Raw genomic sequence first — 24,436 nt, forward strand, 5'->3', positions numbered from 1 at the left:
GGGCTTTTTATTGTCAAAGCCCAAACTTGTTGAAAGTAGACAAATGTAATGAATTTTAGAATTTAAGAGCCATACAGAGAGGGCAGAGGTGCAGCAATTTGTAACCATTTCTGACTGGATGAGTTGGCCTCTCCAACTGAAACAGTAATTATGCTTAATGGTCCTTTAATCTGTCCATCAGGCAGGAGGTGAGCAGCCGGGTCAGCTTAAAGTGCTCCAGGCGTCGCAGTGTGACAGGGTACAGTCAGAGGGGTGAAGTGCTCCACGAGGAGTGCCAGGAGAGCTCGCTTCAGCACACAGCATCGGCAGGCAGCAGGACACAGGACTTCTTCCAACGCGAGCATTAGATGACACATCTCACACCTACTGACCGCCGCCCGCATTAACACGCTCAACGCTGGACTGCAGAGCAGGGTCAAGACACACCAGGAACACGCCGCCTGTTTGTCGGGAAGACAAAGATAAATGAGCAAGAAGAAGACAAATCTTAAAATCTGTGTTTGGTGCTCTGTGTGCACCAACAGTCACTCTGAAAGGATTTGTATTTTTCGGGCTGCAGAGATCCCAGGTCATGTCCTGTACATACCGCGGCAGTCACGCATGTCTGAGCCCCCCTGCACACAGACAAAGCCGGAGAGCTTTCCAGGTAAAGAGATGGCACTGGGTCAATCACAACAGTAAGAGCAAAGACACAGGGTCCATACCAAAAGGAGGGCGAACAAATAGCACCTTTGTACCCGGAATCATTTGTACCCTCGTCAGGCGCCCGCCTATCTGGCAGATAAAGCTCCTCGCTCCAACTATGCATCTGCACTTGTGCTGTATTTGTTATCTTGGACAAGCATTCTCTCTCAGCGTTTCAGTGTCCAAATAGAGAGGGGGGAGAAAACGAATCACTCCTAGACTTACTCCTGTTGTTCCCTCAGCTGTCAACACTTCTCACAGACTTCACCCCCGCCTAGCCGCATCGATACAGAGAAGTGACTGCCGTTTGCTTTATGATTGCCTTGTTTTATTCTCTCGGCCGGGCTTTTTCTCAGCCCTCAGCGCTCTAATCAGACCGCTTTGCCTGGACAACAGAGCCATTGTCTCTTTAAGTGAAAGAGGCAGTGGATCAGTGAATCCCTTTCCATTTTCCCGCTTTATTAGCCCAGCGGCCCACTGCTGTTTATACTAGTGGGTATTCTGTGTTTGCTGAGAACAATTACAGTATGACAAATGATCCGTCAATGCCATCTATCAGGCCACAGCTGACAGGAATCCTATAGACAGGGCGGCCATTCGTCCCCCGCTCCCCATCTCTGGGGTCCCATGCTTTAGTATCCATGACAACGTGCAAGCCACTTGCCACGCTTGCCACTTCTCAGTGAGAGATGAGCGCCCGTGAGTGGCTTTGAAAATTAGCCTTTGACACCCCATGTTACACTGCGCTCCCACCCTCCTAGCCTGCAGTCCAGCCCCTTTAGGGGGGGGGGGGGGCTAAACAGCCCCAACCCCTTCTCATAGTCAGGCTCACACAAACACAAACGCAGACACACAGCGAGGCGCTCCCATAAACGTGCCTCTCTGGGTCTCACCGTGTCAATTTTATCGCGCCTGAGCTCTACGATTCTCAACATTAACCTCACAGCTACATTACCTACCGAGCGCTGGAGACGAGAGAGAGAGAGGCACCAGCAGGGCCCACGTCCATAAAACAGGTTTAAAAATAAAAAAGGGCTGAAATAGAAAACGAGAAAGAGAAGCGCCTTAATATATGTGAGCTGGCAGCAGAACATCACGCAGAGACGGCGCTCGGACCCTCGCTGCTCGCACCCTCGCTGCTCGCAACCTCGCTCTCATCCCTCCACTTTCTGGGAGAACTGATATCTCTGAAGAAAAGAAACAGACGCATGTTTAATCAGAGGGACGTCTGCTACAGTCGATGTGGATGTCACAACATCAGTGTTGATTCACTGTAGTCAATTGAAGCCATTAATTATCGCTACATTAACAGAGCATGGCGTCGGTGCGTTTCCTCTCCTGCTTCAAAATGTTGGCGTTGGAAAGGTCGCTCCATGATCCTCAACGAAGAGGATGCTTAGAGACACTGAAACGGCCGCTTGTTGTTGTTCTGGACGGCATCAAAATGGTGCTGATGCTGAAAAAAACGTCTGACTTCGCAGCTGCGCCCCAGAAAACACACACACACACACACACACACACACACACACACACACACACACACACACACACACACACACACACACACACACACACACACACACACACACACACACACACACACACACACACACACACACACACACACACACACACACACACACACACACACACACACACACACACACACGATAGACTCCTGAACCACATCTGAACAAACTCATCCAGATACAGAGAGGACGTGTGTGGACGAGGAACACGAGGAAATCATTCGACTCTCTCTCTTCACCTTTGGGCTCAACAGTTGTGGAGCGAGACGTTTAAAACGAATACACACAGACGACACGACGACATCAGGAGGGCAAGGTGAAGCAAACACGGGAATATAAAAGCAGAAACATTTGCAGACACACTTAATCCTGAGTAAAGTAGGGGAGATGTTGTGGGCTAAGCTTTAATTCCCCTCTCACTCGCAGACACGCCTCTTTAAGGCTGTGTTTATGCCATAAACTCCACTTGGCAGCTGAGGATCATATTCCGAGCGTGAAGGAAACAAACAAAGCTGTGCAAACGTAGTGCACTGTCAGAAGTAACGGTTTTATGGCTCGTGATTAATCACATTTGGAGGAACATTAAAGGGAAAGGAGGAAACTGGCTCCAGCACTAGGAGGTAAGGGTGTCAACTGATATAACCCAGCACTGACATCAAGCAGAGCCCGCTCGCTCATTGATGTGGCAGCGTCTCATTTTCACCAGTTTGGAAGCAGACAGTTCTGCAGCGCCTTGCGGTTCTTAATTATCTTCCGACTTTGTCTAATTCAATCAACACAACTCAGATCTGGCTGTGAAATGGCACTCACATCCCCTCAAGCTCAGCAAGTCAAAAAACACTGAATAAGTGGAACAGTCAAACTGACAAAATGGCATAGCACATGAGAAATAACTGCAATTTTATCTCCCGGGCTGAGACCTCATCCGCCGCGCAGGGGCTGGGCTGAGAGGAGGCTGAGCGAGCAGCCAATCAGCTCGCTGTTTGAAGTTACAAGGCTGCGTCGTTCAGGGGGGACACGGGAGCCGCGTGCTTTGATGACGCTGCAGATGGCGCCCTGCTGAGCTGTGTGAGGTCAGCCTGTTAGTCCAGACTCTCAAACTTCATATCCTGTTAACACAACGCCGTCTTAATAAGGTGTCAGAAAGGGACACTATTTCACACGACCGCACTGCAACTGAAGGCAGCATCACACACACACACACACACACACACACACACACACACACACACACACACACACACACACACACACACACACACACACACACACACACACACACACACACACACACACACACACACACACACACACACACACACACACACACACACACACACACACACACACACACACGCAGTGATATGAGGAGGTCATAAGGGATTAAACGTTTGCCAGTCTAAAAAAGTGAGCGACACAATGAGAGGAGGAGGCGTGGCTAAGCCCAGCCCGCCACAGTCCTCTTCTGCACCACCCAGTCACCTCCCGTCTCATTCGGCGGGCCGCAGCATTATTACATTCTGACATTATTAGCTGAAATAGCAGAGAGGCCCTGCTGTCATTATAAAGCCTTTACTTTCGCACTGACTGCCAAATCTGTTTTACACTAGCTCCAGACTGCCAAACCCAACAATGGCAGATTAGTGAAGCCCTTCTCCTGTTGCAGCAGAGGTTAATATAAAGTGACAGGGCTAAGTCCGCTCCGATTAACTACGCTGAGAGATATTACAGCATTTTGTTACATCAGATCGTTATTGGATTAAACAGCATGCACAACAATGAAAGTTTCATTTTAATTTCAGGCAGGAATATAAAAGAGGCCCTGAGAGCGCCGCTGTCAGAACAAAGAGCTGAGATACCTTCTTGTTTTTGCTTCTCGTTGTGCCCTTACTGGAGAAGAAAAAAAAAAAAACAAGGTAAGTGAGGATGTCAAACCTTTACATTTCTCTCATCCCTGAGCTTGATACATTATTTATGCACTAGTTTAAGACCTGCAATACCAACATGTGGTGATGGAGAAGAGCCGTGCACACTGGATCTGTGAGCGATTTCTACGCTCGAGGGAAAACTATTTAAAACTTCTTAAAAAGATCCACAAACACAAAGTGCTTTGTGAATAAATAAATAAACGTTATGATCCATGTTTCTAAAATCAGTGGAGCTGCAGGCCGCACCTGGCCAGTGCATTGTTCGCTGTGCAAGAGGTCACTACACCTGACCAATAAGCTGTTATTAATCCTTACAGAGTCATCCATTAGCACGTCCAATTTTTATCACCCTGCTTTTTTATTAGATGAGCTATCAGCTGTCCATATCTGGCAGATATATGGCCCTCCTCATCTGGGAAGCTCCAATACTCCTCCACCTACCCGGAAGGTGTTGGTGTGCTGGTCCAGTGAAGCCCAGCCAGGGGAGGGAAGGGGGGGGGGGCTGAATCTGCCAGTCTCCTGGGGTATTCCCCACCGTCCCGTTACCTCCGATAAATCTCAGTGCTTTACGATTAGGTACATAAAATGAGCCATAGATCTGGACGGTAAATAATGTCAGAGGAGCTGACGCCAGACCTCGGCTCCTCCCCCTTCCACCTTCTCCTCTGCCAGATAGTCCCTCTGTACCCCGGCCATCAGACTGCTGCTATTGAGCTGAGGCTAAAAAGGCTCCAATAAATAAGCCGGATATTTCCCTGTGGACGTCCACGGTGCCACCCTGAAGCCTGCTTACATACACTGAACAAACAAAAAACCCCTCACACCAAAAACAGGAATGTCTGGACACCGAGAGCGTTTCACTTCCTGTTTTTCAAATCATCTTCAAATGCTTTTTGTGCTCTTTGTTTTGAAATCGCTTTTACAGAAACGCCAGGAAGTCAATGGATCAATCCATTTCAAGTAGATTCAAACTATAGGCCGGACTCGGAGACACTGATGTCTTTAATGGACCTTCAATCCATACTCGCAATTAAGCATGCAAAATCTCCCATTAAGTAACTCCCCGTACAGTGTATTTACTGCGGCACTGTTTGGGTGGTTTTCAGAGTGCATCCTCCGTGAGGCTGAGAGAGCGGCGGTGAGATGACCTCAGGGACGACGGATAGTCTCCGAATGCACCAACACAATGATGGACACTTCCTCTGCAGCGCCAGCTAATCATTGTTGCCGATTCGTTTACACTGGTCCAAAATGACTCCCCGAATGACCGGCCGTGCATATTAAATAGACAAACAGACAATAGGGACGCACTGTTGGAGGACATGAGAGGAGCTGCACACCGACAAACTGGAGCTCGTCTGGGGAACAGTAGACTCCGTACTGTATGAACAAATGAATCCAGTGGCTGATTGATAGCATATTAAAACTGAATTGTGTTCCTGCCTATCCACTGCACATTTTGACAAGGCACCTGCAGAACTGTTTTCAACATACATCAGCACCTATTCAGCATAACTGCATATAAAGTGCACTGCATCTCCCTGTGCCACACACAAAAAGGAGGCTATCAGGAGAGAGAGAGAGAGAGAGAGAGAGAGAGAGAGAGAGAGAGAGAGAGAGAGAGAGAGAGGTCTGGAGACAAAAGCAGAGAGAGTGCATGGCTCACAGGCGTGCAATCAGCTAAGGATTCAAAAAAAATCTCACACAGCTTATACACTTCTATAATCAGAGAGCAAAGAAAGAAAACAACGCCACTGGCAGAGCAGCAAAAAGGTTCAAAACATTTTCATTAGTGAGCACAAAAAAAAAAGGAGCGTTCTCCTTACGGAGGGATTTCTTCTTTTTGCACAAGTTTGACATTAAAGGTGGAACAAAGTGTCCAAACTCTGCAGAAGCCTTCTGTGAGCTGTCTGATTGATTTCGTTGTTTCTCTCGTTTTTTCACACACCGAAACTGGAGCACCAAAGAAGCGAACGCTGCGAGACATGGTTGTAGTCTCACCTGTTAATTAGACAGAAGTTATAAAAACTGACTTTGATTTAGTCGTTATGGTCTGAAGACGACTTGGACTCATCCGTCGCTCGTCGAGTTGAAAGACTCGAAGTTGGCCTCGGTCCCAAGAAGCCTTTTTGAAGGTCTTGTCTCGGCCTCAGACTGGGCGGACTCCAGATTTTAAATCAAGACCAGCACTGGTTGGCTTTTCGTCCGCATCATGACTATGATTAGAAGCAACGCCTCTTTCTTAAAGAACAAACAGCTTCTGTTAATTTGTTGTTTGGTTTTCATCCGGCAGGCGTGTCGTCTGCATCCTTCCTCCTGCGCCCGCTGAACGTGAGACGAGGACTGAGTTAGTTCACGTGGTCTTGACTACAACACCAACATGTGCACCCGTTTATACTCTGCCTATCTCTACCAGCTCGTTTGATCACAGATATTGATACTTGTCATTTGAGTTCTGTCACCAGCAGAGGGCGCTGGATGGATTACAACAACCATCATCACTCTGTGATGCACGCACATGCTCAGTTATGTTCCAGTTCCAGTCACCATCTTTTCTTCATTATAGACGTTTAGTTTGTTTGATAACTGAGATGGATCAACGCAATAAAGTGTTTATCGATATCTCTGATCGGAACGATATCGTCCGATATATCGGTCTGACCCTACTGATGCCATGATGCCAACAAGCTTTCACGTGTCATCATTGTGTCACGGAGTCGACATATCAGTACGTGACGACGTGCATGGTGTATCCATTGAACAGTGATCCTGATTCAGTGGTCGTCACGCACGCCGTACACACCGCCTCTTCTTCCTGACTGTCGTGTTGTCCTTCGCTTCTATTGATCTGTGTCGTCTGTGTTCACTCCTTTATCTACAACCTGCTCTGGAAATCATTTCAAAATAAAAGCACCATGGCTTTGATGTCAAACTGTTGTCACACGTGTGTTCAGTGATCCACACGTAGCGTCTTGGTGGAGTCAAAGTTCACCGACGCACAGCTCTCTGAGCGTGCGGAGGAAGCGTGCGGAGCGATCACAACAACCCGGACTTTGAGGCTGAAGCATGACTGGGCACGGTACAGACTGTACCCCCCCCCGCCCCCCCTTAAACATGAAAAAAGTGACACATTAATTTAAATTGTTTCCATGACAACCGTTGACCCTTGCTCACCGTCTTGTTGGTCAGTGTTTAAACCCTGAACTCTCACAAAGTGTTCTTCCTGTTTTCACACGAGCAGCAGACGAGTCCTCGCGTCACTTTGAAATATGTTAATGACGCGCGGACAGAATGATACTTCGTGCACTTTTAATTATGTCAATGTCATGATTTTATTGATTAACCTTTTGGACTTGGATATATTGATTGGACCCCATCAGGACATCATTGATTTTACTCCATATTGCTCCATTTGACCTTGTGGGCTGACTCAGTGTCCCTCTGAGGACGTGGTGCAGACAAGGTTTCATTATTTAGGCGTTTTCTTTAAGGGTTTGGACTGTACATAAACATGTATTATTGCCTTTACATCTACTGCATATCATTAATGTTGACGTGAACAACGCAGGACGTGACATTAACCACCAATAAAAACACAATGGCAGACGTTGCATGTAAGCGCTGTCCACCAAAGTGTCCATATCGATACCCGGGACAGAAGATGGAAGTTCTTCACTCTTATCTGTGACTCCTGACCGACCTCTCACACCAACACGTTCTGGGCTATTTAAGAAGCAGACGTGCGACTGAAGAAGGATCACCTGCTCGTAACTCTGCCTACGTTTCAAGTCATAACGAGACGTCGTCAGCAGAAGCAGAGAGGTTCTGAACATTAAGTTTATGGGCTTCTCATTATTTAACATGTTAGGGTCTCCCCACAGCCAAATAAAACATTTGATGGCAGTCTAACAGCTAGCTTGTTGGCTCTCCACTCCTCCTCACCACACGTGCAGATGCAAATGGATCAGAGTGGTCTCTTTGGACAAAAAGCCCCAAAGACCACATCTCTGCTCGCTGTCATTCACACCTGGTCTCCTGAAGGCCGTGGATGTGCTGCAGCCACTGTGGTGGTGGTGGTGTTGTTGATGCAGATGTGCATGATGAGGCCAGACCCCTGTGTGGACAGACCAGGGACTGCAGTGGTGCAGTGATCTAAGCGAGCCGTTTCCTGCCTCTACATCTGCATACAGTAAAAAACAAACATTCCTGTAAATAAAGACGGCTGTCCAGCAGCTGTCTTCCCAGCGACAATTGTATTGACCGTAGTAGTCAGATGCTCCGCTGATTAAAAATTGATCCATTTTGAAAAATCTAATCAACTGAATAGGATTCTTTCATACGTGGGGTGGGGTTGGGTGTGCGTGCTGGGGGTGGATGGGGCTGAGCTGCTGCTGACACAGAGAGGCAGACCTGTTATTAACCCCTGCGCCTCCATGCAGCCCCCTGCACCCTGCTCCCCAGTTCATTTCCCCCTGCGCCCGGGGACTAGACACAGCCCAGACGCTCTGAATTATTCAGCAGTCTGAGAGAGGCTCCGGCCACTTGGCCTATTAATGCCTGCCAGTAGAGGCTAGTGGCTCTAATGGCCAGTCCGGAGGAGCCCCAGCTCCCAGTGGAGGAGAGGCAGGCTGCTAACGCTAGGCTGCGGGGGATGTTAGCGCAAATTCATCAGGGACTGAGGTCGCAGCAGGTTAATGATGCCGCACGTCTAGACGGACGCTGGACTCACACCCTGCCCAAAAGGCAGAGGGGGGATGTGCTGAGAGGCAATAATGTTTTTATCTCTGAAGGTGAACCAGCTCTGCAAGATTAAGTCTCTATGAGAGAGCAGCATTGTTGATTTTGACCATGATCCACATTTGACTTGAGATTCCCCCCTAAAATAACAATGATGTAATGAAACCCCGTGTTGTGCTGTGTTGTTAAAGTCTAACTTCTATTACAGGCTACGTGAAAAGGAAGTGCAGTAAGTCACATTTATCACAAACGGATCAAATGTGCAGACATCCCTGAACGGCGTTCATAATGGAAAGATTAAAAAAAAAAGGTTGTCTACACGACCCAACCCTGATTACTCTCAACCTCTTATCCTGGTTGCACAAACAATCCCAACAGCTGGAGAGGGCCCTCCACCCTGGCACCGAGTCACTCAGTAATCAGGGCATCTCCCCCAGAGAGGACGGGGGGGGGGAGGCGCACGGTGCCACTCTCGATTGGGAGCGGCTTGGGTTGCCATGTCGAGTGTCACCTTGGTGACCGCATGCATCAGAGGGCGTTACCATAACAGAGACAAGAATCAAAAAAAAGATGCTCCGAGCACAGGTGATCCAGACAGAGAACATGATCTGCTCCTCGTGGAGACACCAGGACAGTCAGCCATCATTCACCGTGAGCACATGACAAGGTCCAGGCTGAGAGGCCCACCAAGGGGTTCTTATTATCCCCCTCTGGATGGACGCACTTGAAGGTTGACTTCTTTGAGTAAGTGGACTGGATAAGTCTGATGAAGCAGAATGACTTCAGCCTTCAGTGGGTGCTATCTGTACCGGCCCGCGCTGACACAACGGACGCACTCGCCGTCTTCAGGATCTAATGCCGAGCACATTTACTGTTGAGGTCAACGTCACTGGCGTGATTGAACCAAACCAAGGGCATCCCACAGAGGCTAAAGAGGGGACGCAGACACACCCCACGCCCATTTACACAAATGCAATTTCCCAGCTCCCCTCACTCAAGGTGACCAAGCACATCATTCAGAGATACGTGGGGAATTATCCTGATGGCCTCGTGGCTGCAGAGACTCTCCCACACTCAAAACAAGTCAGAGGAAGCTGCTCTGTCAATACAACCAGAAATCCATTCACACATCTGAGCATTAGCAGCACACGCCTCCTTATCTACAGAAACATAGCACACTTTCAATATTGGTAGAGCATTAATAGTCAGAGGGATCATTTTCATAAAGCACCAAGCGGAGAGTTCTTTGAAAGATAAACATTCCTGCACAGATCTTCTGCAGGAAACCCAGAAGACAGCTGCCAGTCTCCCTTCATGTCCCCTCGTTTTGTCGAACGAGTCGACGCCCCACCTCCACCAACTTTGGCTTCCTGAGGCGTACGCTCCTCCTGCTGCATACAGCAGAAGCCTGGAGCAATGTTTAGCTAAACCTGCTGGCCTACGTAGGCAGTGAGAGTCCCCAGAGGGCTGAACAATCAGACAATTTCAAGATCATGAAGCATTAAACCAATCCCGGCAGGGTACACTAATTAAACAGCCGAGCCCGGCACAGCCAACCAATCCCCACAGAGCAATTAAATCCATCCCCTCTAAAACACTGTGGAACCTGTCTGGGGAAAACTGCCGAGGAGTGAGAGAGAGGAGCGAAAGCGTTGGAGATGAAGAGGGGAGGGGAGGAAAATATCATAAAACTCATCTGGAAAAAAAAAACTATAGGGGGAATGCAGCAGCAGGAGGCTAACAAGGGAAATGGAAAAAGCAGCGACTCAATTCAGTTCTTTGTTCTTTTCTCCCTTTTTGCATTAAGATTCAAAATGTCTGTCTATTTTCTCAGCTGGGGGGGCGGCGGGGGCGGGGGGTGGTGGGGGGGCATGAGTATGTTTAAATGCAAAGATAGTGACCCTGTTGCGATCAAAAGTTGCATATTTAATTAAGATTACAAGGTCTGGAAAGCACTCGTGAGACTGAATGGAGAGACAGAACAGCCTCAGGGCCAATATTACACACCAGCAGAGCTGCTAACACAGTTGCAAAGCCTAATCAATACCCCGATGCCCTCCACTACGAAAGTAAATGAACAGGTGACAATGGAGGCATGACATCACCGGGCTTTTCAGGGAACAACAAATCCAAACAGAGGAGGCATGTGGTGGAGACATGATACTGTACCTCCTGCACCCAGAAATCACAGCGCAGACGCACAGAGCTGTGGACAGAAAGGAGCGCCATCTTTACCCTTTCTGCGCTCTTAAGTTCCCCGGAGAGGCCTTGGAAAGATACAAGTGTGTTCAGGTGGTGAAAAGGAGCCGAGAACGCCAAAAGAGCTGAAGGTGTGAACAGAGAGATAGACTTGCTGTTTTTTTTTCTCCCCACCGAGACGCTGTATAAATCACAGCGCCCAGCTTCACGTCTCCACTTCCTGTTCCTCTCCATTAAAAATGATAAACTGTACCTCTTGAAGCCACTCGCTCGCTTTAGGGTCCCAGTCTGCACCTTCCTGGTGAAGAAGCGAGAGTCGTGCGCGCCTCAGATTTATTCCATCCCCTCCCATTGTTGGGGATGAATAAGAGAGTAATTAACTGTGTGGGGGGAGCAGCTGCACAAAGACCAGACCCGCTAACACAACAAGCCGTATCCATCTGCCTTCGCCATAACACACCTTTGGTAATATTTTGACAAATAAGAGCGCGTCTGCTTAGTAATAACAAACGCTGGTTTAATACTCAAAAGACCACCAAGAGGCCGTCTTTCCCGACTCCTCTCTTTTCCCACTTAAATGAGGACAAATGGCCCTTACAAATGGCTGGCCTGCAAAACACTCCAATTCCTCGAGTCTGGCAAACACAGTGTGAGCAGTGGCACATAATGAGAGCGCCTGGGATCCCCCAAAGACAACCTGGAGAAGGTTAGTGAAGCATTGATCTCATGAGTGTGCCGAGGCCCAGGAGCACCCTTCACACCATGCACGCTACATGACAACCAAGATGAGAACACACAAGCCTGGCAGTTGCGCATTTGGGAAAAAAAAAAAAAAAAAAAAAAAAAAAAGGTGTGCTTTTTTTTTTTTTAAGTCATGAAGGACAAAATGGGCCGTGGAGAATGAAATACAGCAAGTGAAACCCTGCCAAATACAATGGAGGCTGGAGCTGGAGAGACAGAGATGAGAGAGGGAGGGAGGACACAGTAAAATGAACAAGAAAAGACAGGTGCTCAATACGTCTGTGGCGCCGTCAGACGGTCAAGACAAATAAAGCCAAGGCCACGCTGGAAAAAGGCTGAAACTTGCTGAGCCTGGGACTGGCTGTCAGCAGGGAGAGAGGACACAGCTTTATACCCATGCCGATGAGCCATTACCTCTCTCCTCCTCATGCTTCCGCCTGCATCACTGCGAGGCAAGAAGAGGCTGCCCTGCCACCATGGAGCCATCCTCCAGCAGACTAATGTGTCCCTGAAGTTTTGTTAAAGCTGCTTATTTACTCCTGCAAAGCAATTGCTCCAGCCTAGGGGCAGCAGAACGCAGAACGTGCTGCTATGAAGAATCTGGCAGTTCTTGCTACGAAGCACTAACTACCAAGGGGGCGCTCCCGCTGAAACATCGGAGCGGGGGGGGAGGGGGGGGGGGGGGGGTCTGCACTGCTTTTTTGGCACAAGACTTCTTAAGGAAGAGACATTAAAAAAAAAACACAGCTCCAAGAACAGGAATATTCAGGCAGCTTGCAAAAACCAGAACACGAAGAGGATGTTGTAAGTCTTATCATTCATGTGCAACAGCAGCTCGGGATCAATACTGTAAATATAGTTAGTCCACATTACGTCATTTATCGGTCAAAAGGCTGAATCATGGTACGCCCTCTGACCTGGAAGTCTCCAGTCATGACCAGGAGTCATCGGCAGCATGCTGGTACCTGAGCAGCTGGTTACAAACTGCCCAGTAAGCAGGTGACTGGAGGATGAACGTATACGCTCAGAGTCTTTTCTGTCTCTAAAACTCGTCGGCTTCATTTTGCATCGTCGGTTTTGTAAATAGAGGAAGAAAACGCTCCCTGACGCCGCCTCGCCTCCTGCAGGGTTTAGTCCCACCTGACGTCCTTTCTACTTACTTCCTGTTCTATGAACCAATCGTTCACTGAAAATTCACTTCATGCAGAAAGTCGATGTGCAGCATGACGGCTCTGGATCACGACTTCTAAACACAAACTGCAACACTGCGCTGTGAGGAGAAGGAAAACGAGGGCATTCATCACGTTTGCACTGGTGTGAAGATCTCAGAGACATGTGTTAAAAAAAAAAGGAAAGAAGCTAAGCTGGATGCTTGACAGGATCGCACTAATAGAAAGTGAAAAAATATATGTAGTATGCATGAAGCAATCCTTTAATATTAGAGCTTTCAGGATATTTCCAGTCCACTATCGCACGTACAGACAGTAAGATCCTCACACGGTGACTTATCAAACAGCCGCACATCGCAGTCTGCAAACAGGAGCACAAGCACAGCAAAATGATTGGATAGGTATGGAAATCTAGTTGAAGGAAGGTCAAAGTGATTAAGCTGACATTAATGACAGGCCTAGTCTTCCTGTGAGAATGCTCACCGTAGCTGTCTCTAAACCCATTTGTCATTCTGCTTCCAACGCTGAAGCATCTGCTTTGAAGTCTCTACCACTAATGCTACACAGAGAGGTTAAACAGCTTAATGCTCAAGTCTGTTTCACTCCTCTCGCTCTCTCTCATGTTCCCTTGCGTTTTATGTAGCAGGGTTACAGCTCCACCATTTCACATCTCAATTTGCCCCAGATAGTCCTGTAAAAGCTCTCCCTCTTTCTTATCTGCTTTGTTGTCCCTGTCAAAAAGAATACGGGGGCCGAGCGGGCGGAGAGGGGACCGCGGCAGACATGCCCCACCCAGCCGTTCTAACAAGTCAAGTGTTTCTATGGGAGGCGTCATGCATGACTCCGAGCAGCGCTCATGATGGTCGTGATCATGTGGCTTTAACATTCAAACACGGCTCTTGAGTTGTTAAAGAGCTGACAGAAGACGACAAGTGTTGAAAAATGAGATAATGAGCACACACAGCAGCCACCCAGGAGGTCAGCTGGAAAGCCTTCATATCCATCACAGCATGAATGAAACCATACAGTTAGGAGAATAAATAAAACAAGAGCCGCGGCGCTCTCTGGACTGACTGACTGACTCTCCACTACAATGAGATTATGCTGATGCAATTGACATTAACAATATCAGCAAACAAATATATGAAAGCATGAATGAACGGGAGACAGGGAGCGATTTTCACAGCCAATTTGAGATTGCAGGGTTGTTGTTGTTGTGTGTGTGTGTGTGTGTGTGTGTGTGTGTGTATGTGGGGGGGGGATGCTGGCAAACAGCACACAGAGCAGGCTGGCAGCAGAGGCAGCCAGGCTCACAGGCTGCAAAGCAATTTCACTGTTTGGCAATACTGTTGTCTCTGTGTGCGGATTAGAGCTGACACCAGAGCAACTGAGTCATGCTAAATGTAGTACAATCACAAGCTTTTGTTCCTGATCTAAAAACCCCACTGCCTCTTAGATTCATGGAAGACAGAGTGGAAACCAGGAGGAGAAAAAAAATGGTAACAAATAAGCAGAGAATTATTTCGCCGTATGAGCGCAGCGTTGCAACATCGCTTAAAACAACAGAGGGATAAAAGTAACTAGAAGCAGAGGCACGGAGCCCAAGTTTTCCTAAAGTCAAATTAAAAACAAGGCCTTTGGTCTGCTTTGATCATACCCTTAAAAATCCCTTTTTTTTCTGAAGGCAATTAGAGCAATTAAAGGTAGTAATGTGCGTTATGAATGAAGGATGAAAAGAGAAGTTCAGCTGATATAACTGAACAAATCGCACTTCCACGGCTTCCCACCAGCTCTCTCTCTCTCTCTCTCTCTCTCCTCAGGTACTGTATTGGCCCAGAGTTGTTTTTGGGCCTGGCAGGACCTGGCAGGACAGACCCTGACCCGTCCTTTTCATGCTCGCCCACGGAAATGCCATCTGGCTGGTGTGAATGATTACCACAGCAACGGCCGGGTGACCTGCAGCCAGCAGGAACCAAGGTCACTCCACCTCAGCGCTTCGCACTTTCCCTGCCCTCTTTTCATCTGCCTGCAGGTGAATTATTCATCCTGTACATCTCGGAGGCACAAATCTACCGCACAAACACGAGAAGAAACAAAACACTGCACACTCAGTTTACTCATATCAAACCTTGTAATGAGAAAATAAATATTCCAGTGTGAACCGCTCAAATAAAAAGCATGCAACTGTCCGCAGCTCGACAAAGAATTCACAGAGCGAGCCCCAAAACATGACCGAAGAAGGGAAATCACAGTTTCTGATGCATGTCGTCTCATCACATTAAAGCTACAGGTATACGCTTGCAAACACAGGTGTGATCCGGATAATCATCAGAGCTGAAGAAGAAGACAAAAGGATCAAATCTGTGCAAGCCAAGAGACATTTTCAAGGTTTTAAATTCTAACTTTTCAACACGTTCATGCTTTCTAGTGCACGATTTTGTCAGACACCAAATGAGAAATACTAACCTTCTGTGACTTACAAAAATAAAAGCACTTTGTCATAATCTGGAGACAAAGTCAAGGCGTGCTGTTCACACCTGCTGAGTCCAGTCCGGTGTCTTTTTCTTTCTTATTGACCTTCTGGACTCAGACGTAGTGAATTTATGTTTTTAGCGGTTTTTTAAATGATCTGTTTGCACGATGATCAATATTTTTTTATGTTCATATCATCATGACTGTAAATATAATGTACAGATCAGGAGGGCTGCTGACGTTCCCTTATCTCATTTATTTAATTCACTTTGTTGCATTATTTTTTATTATCAACACTCCTGGTGTCAAACTGGGCTGTGTGACAATGAGGTCATCTGAGGGAACACCATGCATTACAGCTTTTGTGCAGGTCCATGATAATTGTTACATTAAGTGGCTTCATGCATTAAAATGCTCCCAGACTGGAGGCCACCTTCCTTTAATATAAACCACGACATCACAGCTCATGACTCTGGGTAATGTCTCGGGCATCCTTAAGGGGCAGTTCACATTTAGCTGCTCCACTCCTCAGTCACATTTAATGAAGACACAAAAAAAGACACCTTGAATGTAAAGCCTACATCTGATCATGAACGCCAGCTTATGTGATCCGAGGCATCCTCGGATGAGAGCATGCAGAGAGGACGCTACGTGAAGCCGCTGCAACAATAGCTCCCCTCGCCCCTCTGGATCCCGTGCAGCCCGGATGAAAGAGAGGTCCAGCGGCCGGGAGCAGGAATAACACCCGACCAACACAAGACAACCGTGGAGCCAGCACATCTGACTCCTCCACCTCGGTAGGCTTTTTTCCGAGGGAGCCGGACTGCCATGCTCCTGTCATTTCTCATGTTACAGAACATCAGTCACACGGCACAGACGTTGCCCTTGCGCCGGCCGAGGCTGATTTACAAACATTAGCGGGGAATACAATTACACAGCCCCCCCGGCCGAGCAGCCCTATGCGGCTCCAGGAGAGGAGAGGAGAGGAGAGGAGAGGAGAGGAGAGGAGAGGAGAGGAGAGGATGGGGGGGGGAGTGGACACTGAAATCAGCGTTTAGCTTCCTCAACCTTATGTTTTGTAACGTTTGCTTTCAGCTTAAAGCCTGCCAGCATTGTGGTTTCTAAATGCAACTTTGAGTGCAGTGGGTGAAGCAGGAGGCGGACATGCAATGATCTGGGACTGCGTGGAGACATGTTCCGGCTGTGATCCGAACACACTGCTCACCTGACACATCCTCCACGCTCTTAATTACACACATTTGTTGTCTTTGAACCTGAAAGCTTGTCTTGTCTTTATGATAAGTAGCCTATAACTGGATGGATGTTACACTTCCCGTGTCGTCTCTAAATGTGCACAAACCCGAACACAGCCTGATTATTTCGCATTAAATACCCGAGCACAATGTCTTTATGTCCACACAATAAACTTTCCCCGTCCACAAATTAAACTTCCCAACATGCAAAATTCTTCATCACACAAAAAAAAGATGTAAAATTGCAAGAATTCTACTAAAGCCTACTGAAAGATGCAGCAGCAGCAACGCATCGGCCGTCGACACAAACCGCATAAAACATTAAGCTGGGTGAAAAAGTTACAGCCTTCGTCCACGAACAAGAGATTCAGGGGCGCATTAAAAGTTTCCGTACGTGTCAGTGCGCCGGTGCTTTACGCGGACAGTCTGGAGGAAAAGAGCCGAAAAAGAAGCTCTGCTGCATGTAAACAGCAGTGCTGTCCGCGGTGCTGATCCCAGATCGGCGTGGCTAACAGAGGCTGTGCAGCTCCACGGTCGCTCCACCGCTGATCAATGATTGAACTGAACAAAGGCAGAAGAGGGATCAATTTCTAATAACTATCAATGCAAACGCCGCCAGCTGCCGCCTCGCGCTCGCTAAAAGAAGAAAACAGGACGCAGAGTTCAGCAGAAAGACGAACCGCTGCAAAAACAAGTGTAGAAAGGTGAGAATAGCACTAACCTGGAGCCGCCGTAGATCAAATTTCTTCCAATATTGAAACATCGATCCTACATCGGCGGCCATCTTGGGGGATATTGAGGAGATTTTTTTCAGCGGCTGCAATAAATATGTGGGCTGGATTCCCCCTCGTTAAACAACGTTTACGATCACAGGTCCCACTTTAAAAACACACACACTCACACACACACACACACACACTCACATACCACATAACGCAGAGACTTTGCACGAGACTGCGCCGATATGTTTGGCATCTTTTTCCGTCTTAGATTCAAAAAGTGTGCAGGATTTCTTTTTCTTTTTTTTTGGGTGGGGGGGGGGAGAACTGTCCACTGAGTGTTTGCAAAGTGAAGCTCAAAGTGTCTCCGTGTCCGTGTCCTCGACATTTACTGGACGATTGCAGTTGATTTTTATTTTTTTTTTGCTTTGGCGAAGTTATCGATAGTGACGTAAAAAGCTCCCGGTTAATCGATACAGTCTGCAAAAAGAGGAAGGAGGTGATGTGTAGATTAGAGCAGGTCAGGGCATTTAGCCAACTTTCCCTTTCTTCTGCTTTTTACTGTTTATCCAGAGAGAGAAAACATGATGGGACACACGAGAGGAAAACATTAAAGTAAGAAACATGTTTAGAAAATCACTCAGCGCGCGCGTGGCGTTCAATGGATATTAAAATGCAGCTATAATATTTCAGACTTTAAACTAGTCATCACGTTACATGTATGTCATGTTTTTTCTTCCACTGGTGTATTTTAAGTGTTACATTAATTTAGATGACTTTAAACTTTATTTGAAGTTTTACTAACGCAGCCCCGAGTTTAGGGTTATATTCAATTTTAATAGATTTTAATCCTTACATCATCGCAGACTGTCTAAGTGTGTTTATCATTTATTCTGAATTATGCATTCATATTAATAGAATATAAAATAAATTCAATTATTTGCACGCAGTGTCCCACAAAAAAATCTGATTGAAGATTTGAGCATGAAGGAATAAAAGACTCATTATATTTAAAAAAAACAGGGACATCTAAACAGGTTGATGAAAGTTCAAACCTCACAGCATTTATTTAATACTTCACTTATAAAGCACGAGACTGGTTTTCATTTACAATCAGTCTGTGTGCTGTGCTCACGTGCACCCCCTGCTGACATCACACAGGTAGTGCGCAGAGGAACGTTGTCTTTAACACTGTCTGAAGGTGTTTACAGGAGCAGTGGTTAAATCCATGATGATTGTGAGCAGCCGTCACAGTATCCCGTTCACAGGTCATGATAATCTCTGGGACCGTGTTTGGAGCTCCTGAGGGGCCACAGACAGACTGAGGGGCCACAGACGTCCTGACACCTGAGGCGGGAAGAGAAGGAAGATTATTAAAAGTTTAACCTATTGCTTTTTATTTGCAGCTCCGGGCTGTGCAGCTGAAACGCAGGCTCTCAATATAACAAGGAGGATAGTGATGTGTCAGAAGATCAAAATTAGCACCCTAGCAATACAAAAAAAGACCAAAAATAACAGTTTTTAATTTTACCAATTTATATGCTGCCGTCTACTCTGCTCCGTTTAGTGATGTGACGTCATTTTAAAATCTGTTTTTCAAACGTACATTTTCAAAATTAAAGTATTAGCCTAATATTAACGAAGAAGGAGAGCATCTGATCAGTGGTTAATAAACTAATTGTTTCCTGAGATGCTAAAACTCACGGCCAAAAAACCATCAGAGACACCCCCCCACACACACACACACACACTCCACCTTGAAGAACCTTGAGCACTAAGATTAGACTTGGGGCTTTTTATTTTCACGAAAGTATTATCATTGGTCCTTTTCACTGATACTCACTTCAATACCTCTTCAACCAGCATTCATCACCATTACGTGATAAACCTCGTGTGCACCCCATGTACAGAGACTATTCCTCACACGTGTTTTCAAATAACTTAACATAGAGAACAACAAAAATGTCAAAAAAACAGACAGAGGGGTTTTAATATTCAAGGCAGGAGTAACATTTAAGTTCCACTACATGGGGCCCATTTAGGGAGGTTTCCAACTCTTATTGTAAACTAAAGGCAGGGTCGGTACATTTTCTCCAGATACACTTTTTCAGATTTTGAAAATGTCTTTAGGATCTGACAGAAATTAATAACTCATGTGCTCTGAAAAAGAAACAAAGAAAATCTGTCATCCATCAATCAATCTTTATTTGTATAGTGCCAATTCATAACAAATGTTATCTCAAGACGCTTCACAAAAAGCAGGTAAAGGACTCCGTTTTCTAAAAGCAGGGTAAATAATTTTTGTCTCTCTTTGTTTTCTGTATTCAGCCACCTCCTCCCCTCTGTGCTCCCTGCCTTCAATATTACTAAGGAGCAGAGAAAAGACCGTACTCATTGTAATATTACAAAGACCTGCTTAATCCATCATGAGCACTTTAGCAAAGCAGCAACAGTTATATTGCGTCACCGTGTTAAAATAATTGCCTATGTCATTTTTTGAGAATTTATTATTATTTTTTCCTTAATCAACTCCTCATGATGCTGGCCACCTCTGGTAAAATTGCCTTTAACCTCAGTTAAACAGATCGTGTGATAATATACACCTTTAATATAATGTCCTATTTCAACAGTGTGACTTAGGCTGTCTTTATTTTGTCAAAGTCAAAAGACAAAAATAAAACAGCACAAGTCACAGACGCATGTTAAAAAAGTCAGTTCTTTTTCTCATGTTACATAAACGTTGTTATTAGTATGTCAATAGTGATCTGTTTTCATTACCTTGTTGAGTAAAATAATATAACAAAAAATATCATGTATTCAACATCTGGCTCAGTTTTTTGTGTTTCCTGAAAAACTTGAAAAAAAATGACTTTATTTTAACAAGGCGACGATTGGTTAGAAAAAAACGTCCTTTTAACCACCTGCAGATCCCAGGCTCATGACATCATCTGTAAGTCTGTAAAAACTTTGACCAATGTCTGCCAAGAGGTACCAATCTGATGAACCAATCACACGCCTCCCTGTCTCCCTGCTCTCACACACATGAGGGAGTTTATACTGAGAGTTTTTCATTGGCTGTTGTGAGGAGTAAAATACTTTTTTGTTGTTGTTTTTTTAACGTATTTTGATAAAGTTTATTTCTTACTGCTGAATGAGACAACATAGTTTTTACACCACGCAAGCGATGAGCTGCATGTGGGGGGGGGGGGGGGGGGGGGGGGGGGGGGGCTTTTAATGGAGCACAGAGGGGAGGGGGCGGGTGAAGACGAGGCACTGAGGGAATGCTACTTTTAAAATCATGCTAGTTTTTTAAAAATGACCAACTCTGCCTTTAAAGTTTGTCAGCTCTCGGTCCCCCTACAGGCGAGGGGGGGTCAAAGCAATGACCTGCCTCACCTGTTTGCATCAGCACCTCTGAACCCGGGAGCTGCAGTCCTGTTGGACACTTCAGGAGGCCCTGCGGTTTGCACTGATTAGATTTATTTTTGAGCTTTTTGGAGAGACAGGAAAAAGCAAAGAGCAAGAAATCCAGGAGAGAGAGAGGGTGAGGAATGAAGTGCAACAAAGAGCCACAGGTGAGATTTAAACCCGGCAACTGAGGACAAGACCCACAAGACTACCGGCGCCCCACATCCACAGTTTTTACTGTTGCAGAATCAAAGGGACTCTTTCAATTCTTCAGAATTGGTCCTGCACGTTCGTCGTCACTAACGAAGCACTGTGAGCCTCTTCCGGAGTCCTTACGACCCTGCTCTAATTAAAACACGACTCCGAAAAGGATTAACCTGAGAAGTAACGCCAGTTATTTAAAACGAGGACTGTGAGCACATTAGGGAAATTATCCCAGACTGTGAAAATCATTGTTTTGATGAGGCTTTTAAATGAATGTAACTTTTTAAAATGTTGACGGTGTATCTGAAGGATCACAAGCGGGAGCCTCGTATGAACCTCAGTCCTACAGACGACCACAAATACACTCCTTCCACCAAAAAGCTGAACAACGCAACCAATCAGAGACACAACTTCTGTGAAGAGACCAACAGTGAAAAGAAATACAAACAGATCTATAAAAAGTGCAGCAACGAGATCTGATCAAATGTTAACCATTAAAAACACCTCAGCAACCTGAGTCTGGACGGGTTGGTGAGACTTTGTCCTTTTATTCAGTCTGTGTAAATGTTTGATCACTGTCATGACCACATCAGGCCTGACAACATGGGAGAGGGCTCTCCACCATGCAGCTACATGTGAGTCTTTACATTTTAAAGCCATATCACTGAATCCACGTCATTTCTTTTCTACGTCTTGAGTTCCTCACTGAGCTGTTCTGATTTTTATTCTTTTCTATCTGTAACTTGTAAAAGCTTACCGTGGGCAGGTGATGCTAATTAGCATTGTGCTATGAACAATAGCCTACATCTGGGGGCATGTGAATGCTTCTGTGTTATGTTGTCTTAAATTACATTTATTAATTATATTTCTAGTCATTTTACAGACTACATAACAGCTTTTAAGGCATCAGGCTAAAACCCCCCGAAGAAAAGGACAAATAAAGGGGAAGTGAGAAATGGACTTGAGCTTGTGTATTTCTTTTCTGTTCTTCTGACTCCTAAAAAGCTATTTTACAGCTACACATTCACACACTGATGGTAGAGGCTGCTGCAGAGTCCATCAGTATTAACTCATCCATTCATACACATTCACACACTGATGGTAGAGGCTGCTGCAGAGTAAAGAGTCCATCAGTATTAACTCATCCATTCAGACACATTCACACACCGCCAACTAACCAGCGGGAGCAACTTAAAGGTTAAGTGTCTTGCCCAGGGACACATCGGTCATGTAGCCGCAGGAACTGGGGATCGAACCCCCGACCTGCCTGTAGAGAGACGATCAATAAACTCAGACAAAGCAACATATGAATGTCATGTTTTCTCTGTGTTGGTCCACGATCGTACAAGCCTCTAGAAGTTTTCTCATGACACGCCGAGTCTGCAGTCCTGCACAGGGGCTCCAACGTCTCCATGGTCTCATTCAATGTAAGACAGGCCGAGAGTCAGAGTCACACCCTCACAGTGTCGCTGCAATAATCAACACAAACACTTCCTCGTGTTGATGGAGGAAACCCTGCATCTGCACTTACACCGTGTTCTAGTAATCTGTCAGTGGGGCGGTGATTAGTGGACCGTGTGAAAGTTAATTCAAATATTCATTAGAAAATGTGATAATGTCTTGCATTTTTTATGAATAGAAATGATATCAACATAATTAAATACCTCATTTGGATGTTTAACTCCTAATGATTTCACCGGCTCACTCTGAAAGAGACACGAGGCATACATACATGAAGCACAGTGTGAGGTCGAGCTCAGCGTGAACAGTGAGCGTGTCTCGTGTATGTGATCATGAGGCGGACTGATCTTCATGGTGTTCAGACGTTGAGTGATGTGGGGCGCTAGCACCCCCTCCTGGACAAGACAGGTAAATGCATGGACGAAAAAGAGAAGCTGATGTGTGAAATATGGCACTGTTGTTCTCCTGCTTCATTTATCTTGTGAACACACTTTTTGAATCCCTGAGGTGAAGTCTGGTTCACACTCAGTATCCTGAACCACAGCTGTTTGGTGATTGTTCAAGGGCACCTCAGCAGCACTCGGGAAGTGACCTAGCATCCCTCCAGTGTCCAGACCAACTTCCACATTTTGGTCCGCAGCAGGAATCCCGACCTAAGTCTGGGGCGATGGTAGACGTTCAGTTGAAGTCGGTCATCTCTTAACTGGAAGCTCGGGGTTCAATCCCCATCTCCTGCCTCCATGTCCCATGTGCCCTTGAGCAGGACACTGAACCCCAAGTGAACCCCGCTGCCTTGTTGGTGGCACACAGATGAGTAACACTGTCCCGTACTCCAAGAGAAAATACTGCTCTGTGTTTTTACTTATTTGTCCCCAAAATGAGCTGGGACTGTGAGGAACATGGAGCAGATCTTTAGCTGGACAGGTTCATCATCAGTCACAGTCACACCCGACTGTAGGAAGACGTATATGTGAAGATTATTCATTTATTCTAACATCTACTTTCATGGCATGTTGTGATTCATTAGACATATTGTTCTCCTCCTACCAATACAAGTGAATCAATATCGCCCCCGTCGATATCCATATTGACTACAAACCAACAAAAACTCAATCAATAGGACAGCACTGAGTTCGCACGATTGACGACTTATTGATTTTTCTTCATGAAGCTGAAATAAAAAAAAGCAGTTTGCATGGATCATTGCATCATTTGAAGCAAAGGAAGAAAAGGGAGAGGACGCAGGAGTGTGTTTAACCAGAAGAAGCTCATTGAGATGAAGGAGAGCGTCCTGGACGAGAGGAGCAGCACAAGACACAGATCTACAGATAGACTGTACATATTAAAGGATGAAGCCTGAGTGACATCACCTGTCTGCTCCTGCAGGGGGCGCTGCAGTCCCATGGATGGCGGTCTCCGTGCTGGAAATGCTGTCTCAGGCTAACTTTGAGTCAAGCTAACGACAGGCTGAGAGCTGGAGCTGAGGCACTCACCTGTCGATCATGTCAGCTACACACCTAACACATGAGGGATCAAAGAATCTCTTTCCCCCGCACAGGTTGGTTTGTTTTTTAACCAGGCTGTAAACACGTTAATGGCTCGAGGAACTGCAGCATTCTGCACTTCCACGTTGGCTTCCTTTTTTTTGGTCCTGAGTCACAGAGCAGAAAAGTCTTTATTCAGAGCATCTACAACCTGAAGCATCTTCCTCCGTCACCTTCAGTGTAGTAGAGATGTAAACAGACCAGCTCCTCAGACATTGATCATCCTGCAGGAGGGAGCAGCGTTCCTGAACATCCTCTTCCCTGTTTCCAGACGCACCTTTGGGAAAAGCTAACAACAATACATTTTGTAACTGGGTCGTGGCTTCCAGCAGTTTTCACATGAATACAATCACAAGTGTGAGGGAAGCACATTAAGTATAGCCTTATA

At 46.2% G+C, this 24,436-nt stretch overlaps 1 protein-coding gene across 1 annotated transcript in view; it reads right to left on the reverse strand.

Annotated features, from left to right (window-relative positions):
- Positions 1-17,652, reverse strand: part of cux2b (cut-like homeobox 2b) — an 84,967-nt gene extending 67,315 nt beyond the window's left edge. Inside the window, exon 1 of the mRNA XM_079361072.1 lies at positions 17,434-17,652. Coding sequence (XP_079217198.1) covers positions 17,434-17,496 — 63 coding nt within the window. The 5' untranslated portion in view covers positions 17,497-17,652. The remainder of the gene's footprint in view (positions 1-17,433) is intronic.
- Positions 17,653-24,436: the final 6,784 nt, after the last annotated feature.

The sequence above is a fragment of the Symphodus melops genome (assembly GCF_947650265.1).
Source record: "Symphodus melops genome assembly, chromosome: 1".
NCBI classification, from domain to species: domain Eukaryota; kingdom Metazoa; phylum Chordata; class Actinopteri; order Labriformes; family Labridae; genus Symphodus; species Symphodus melops.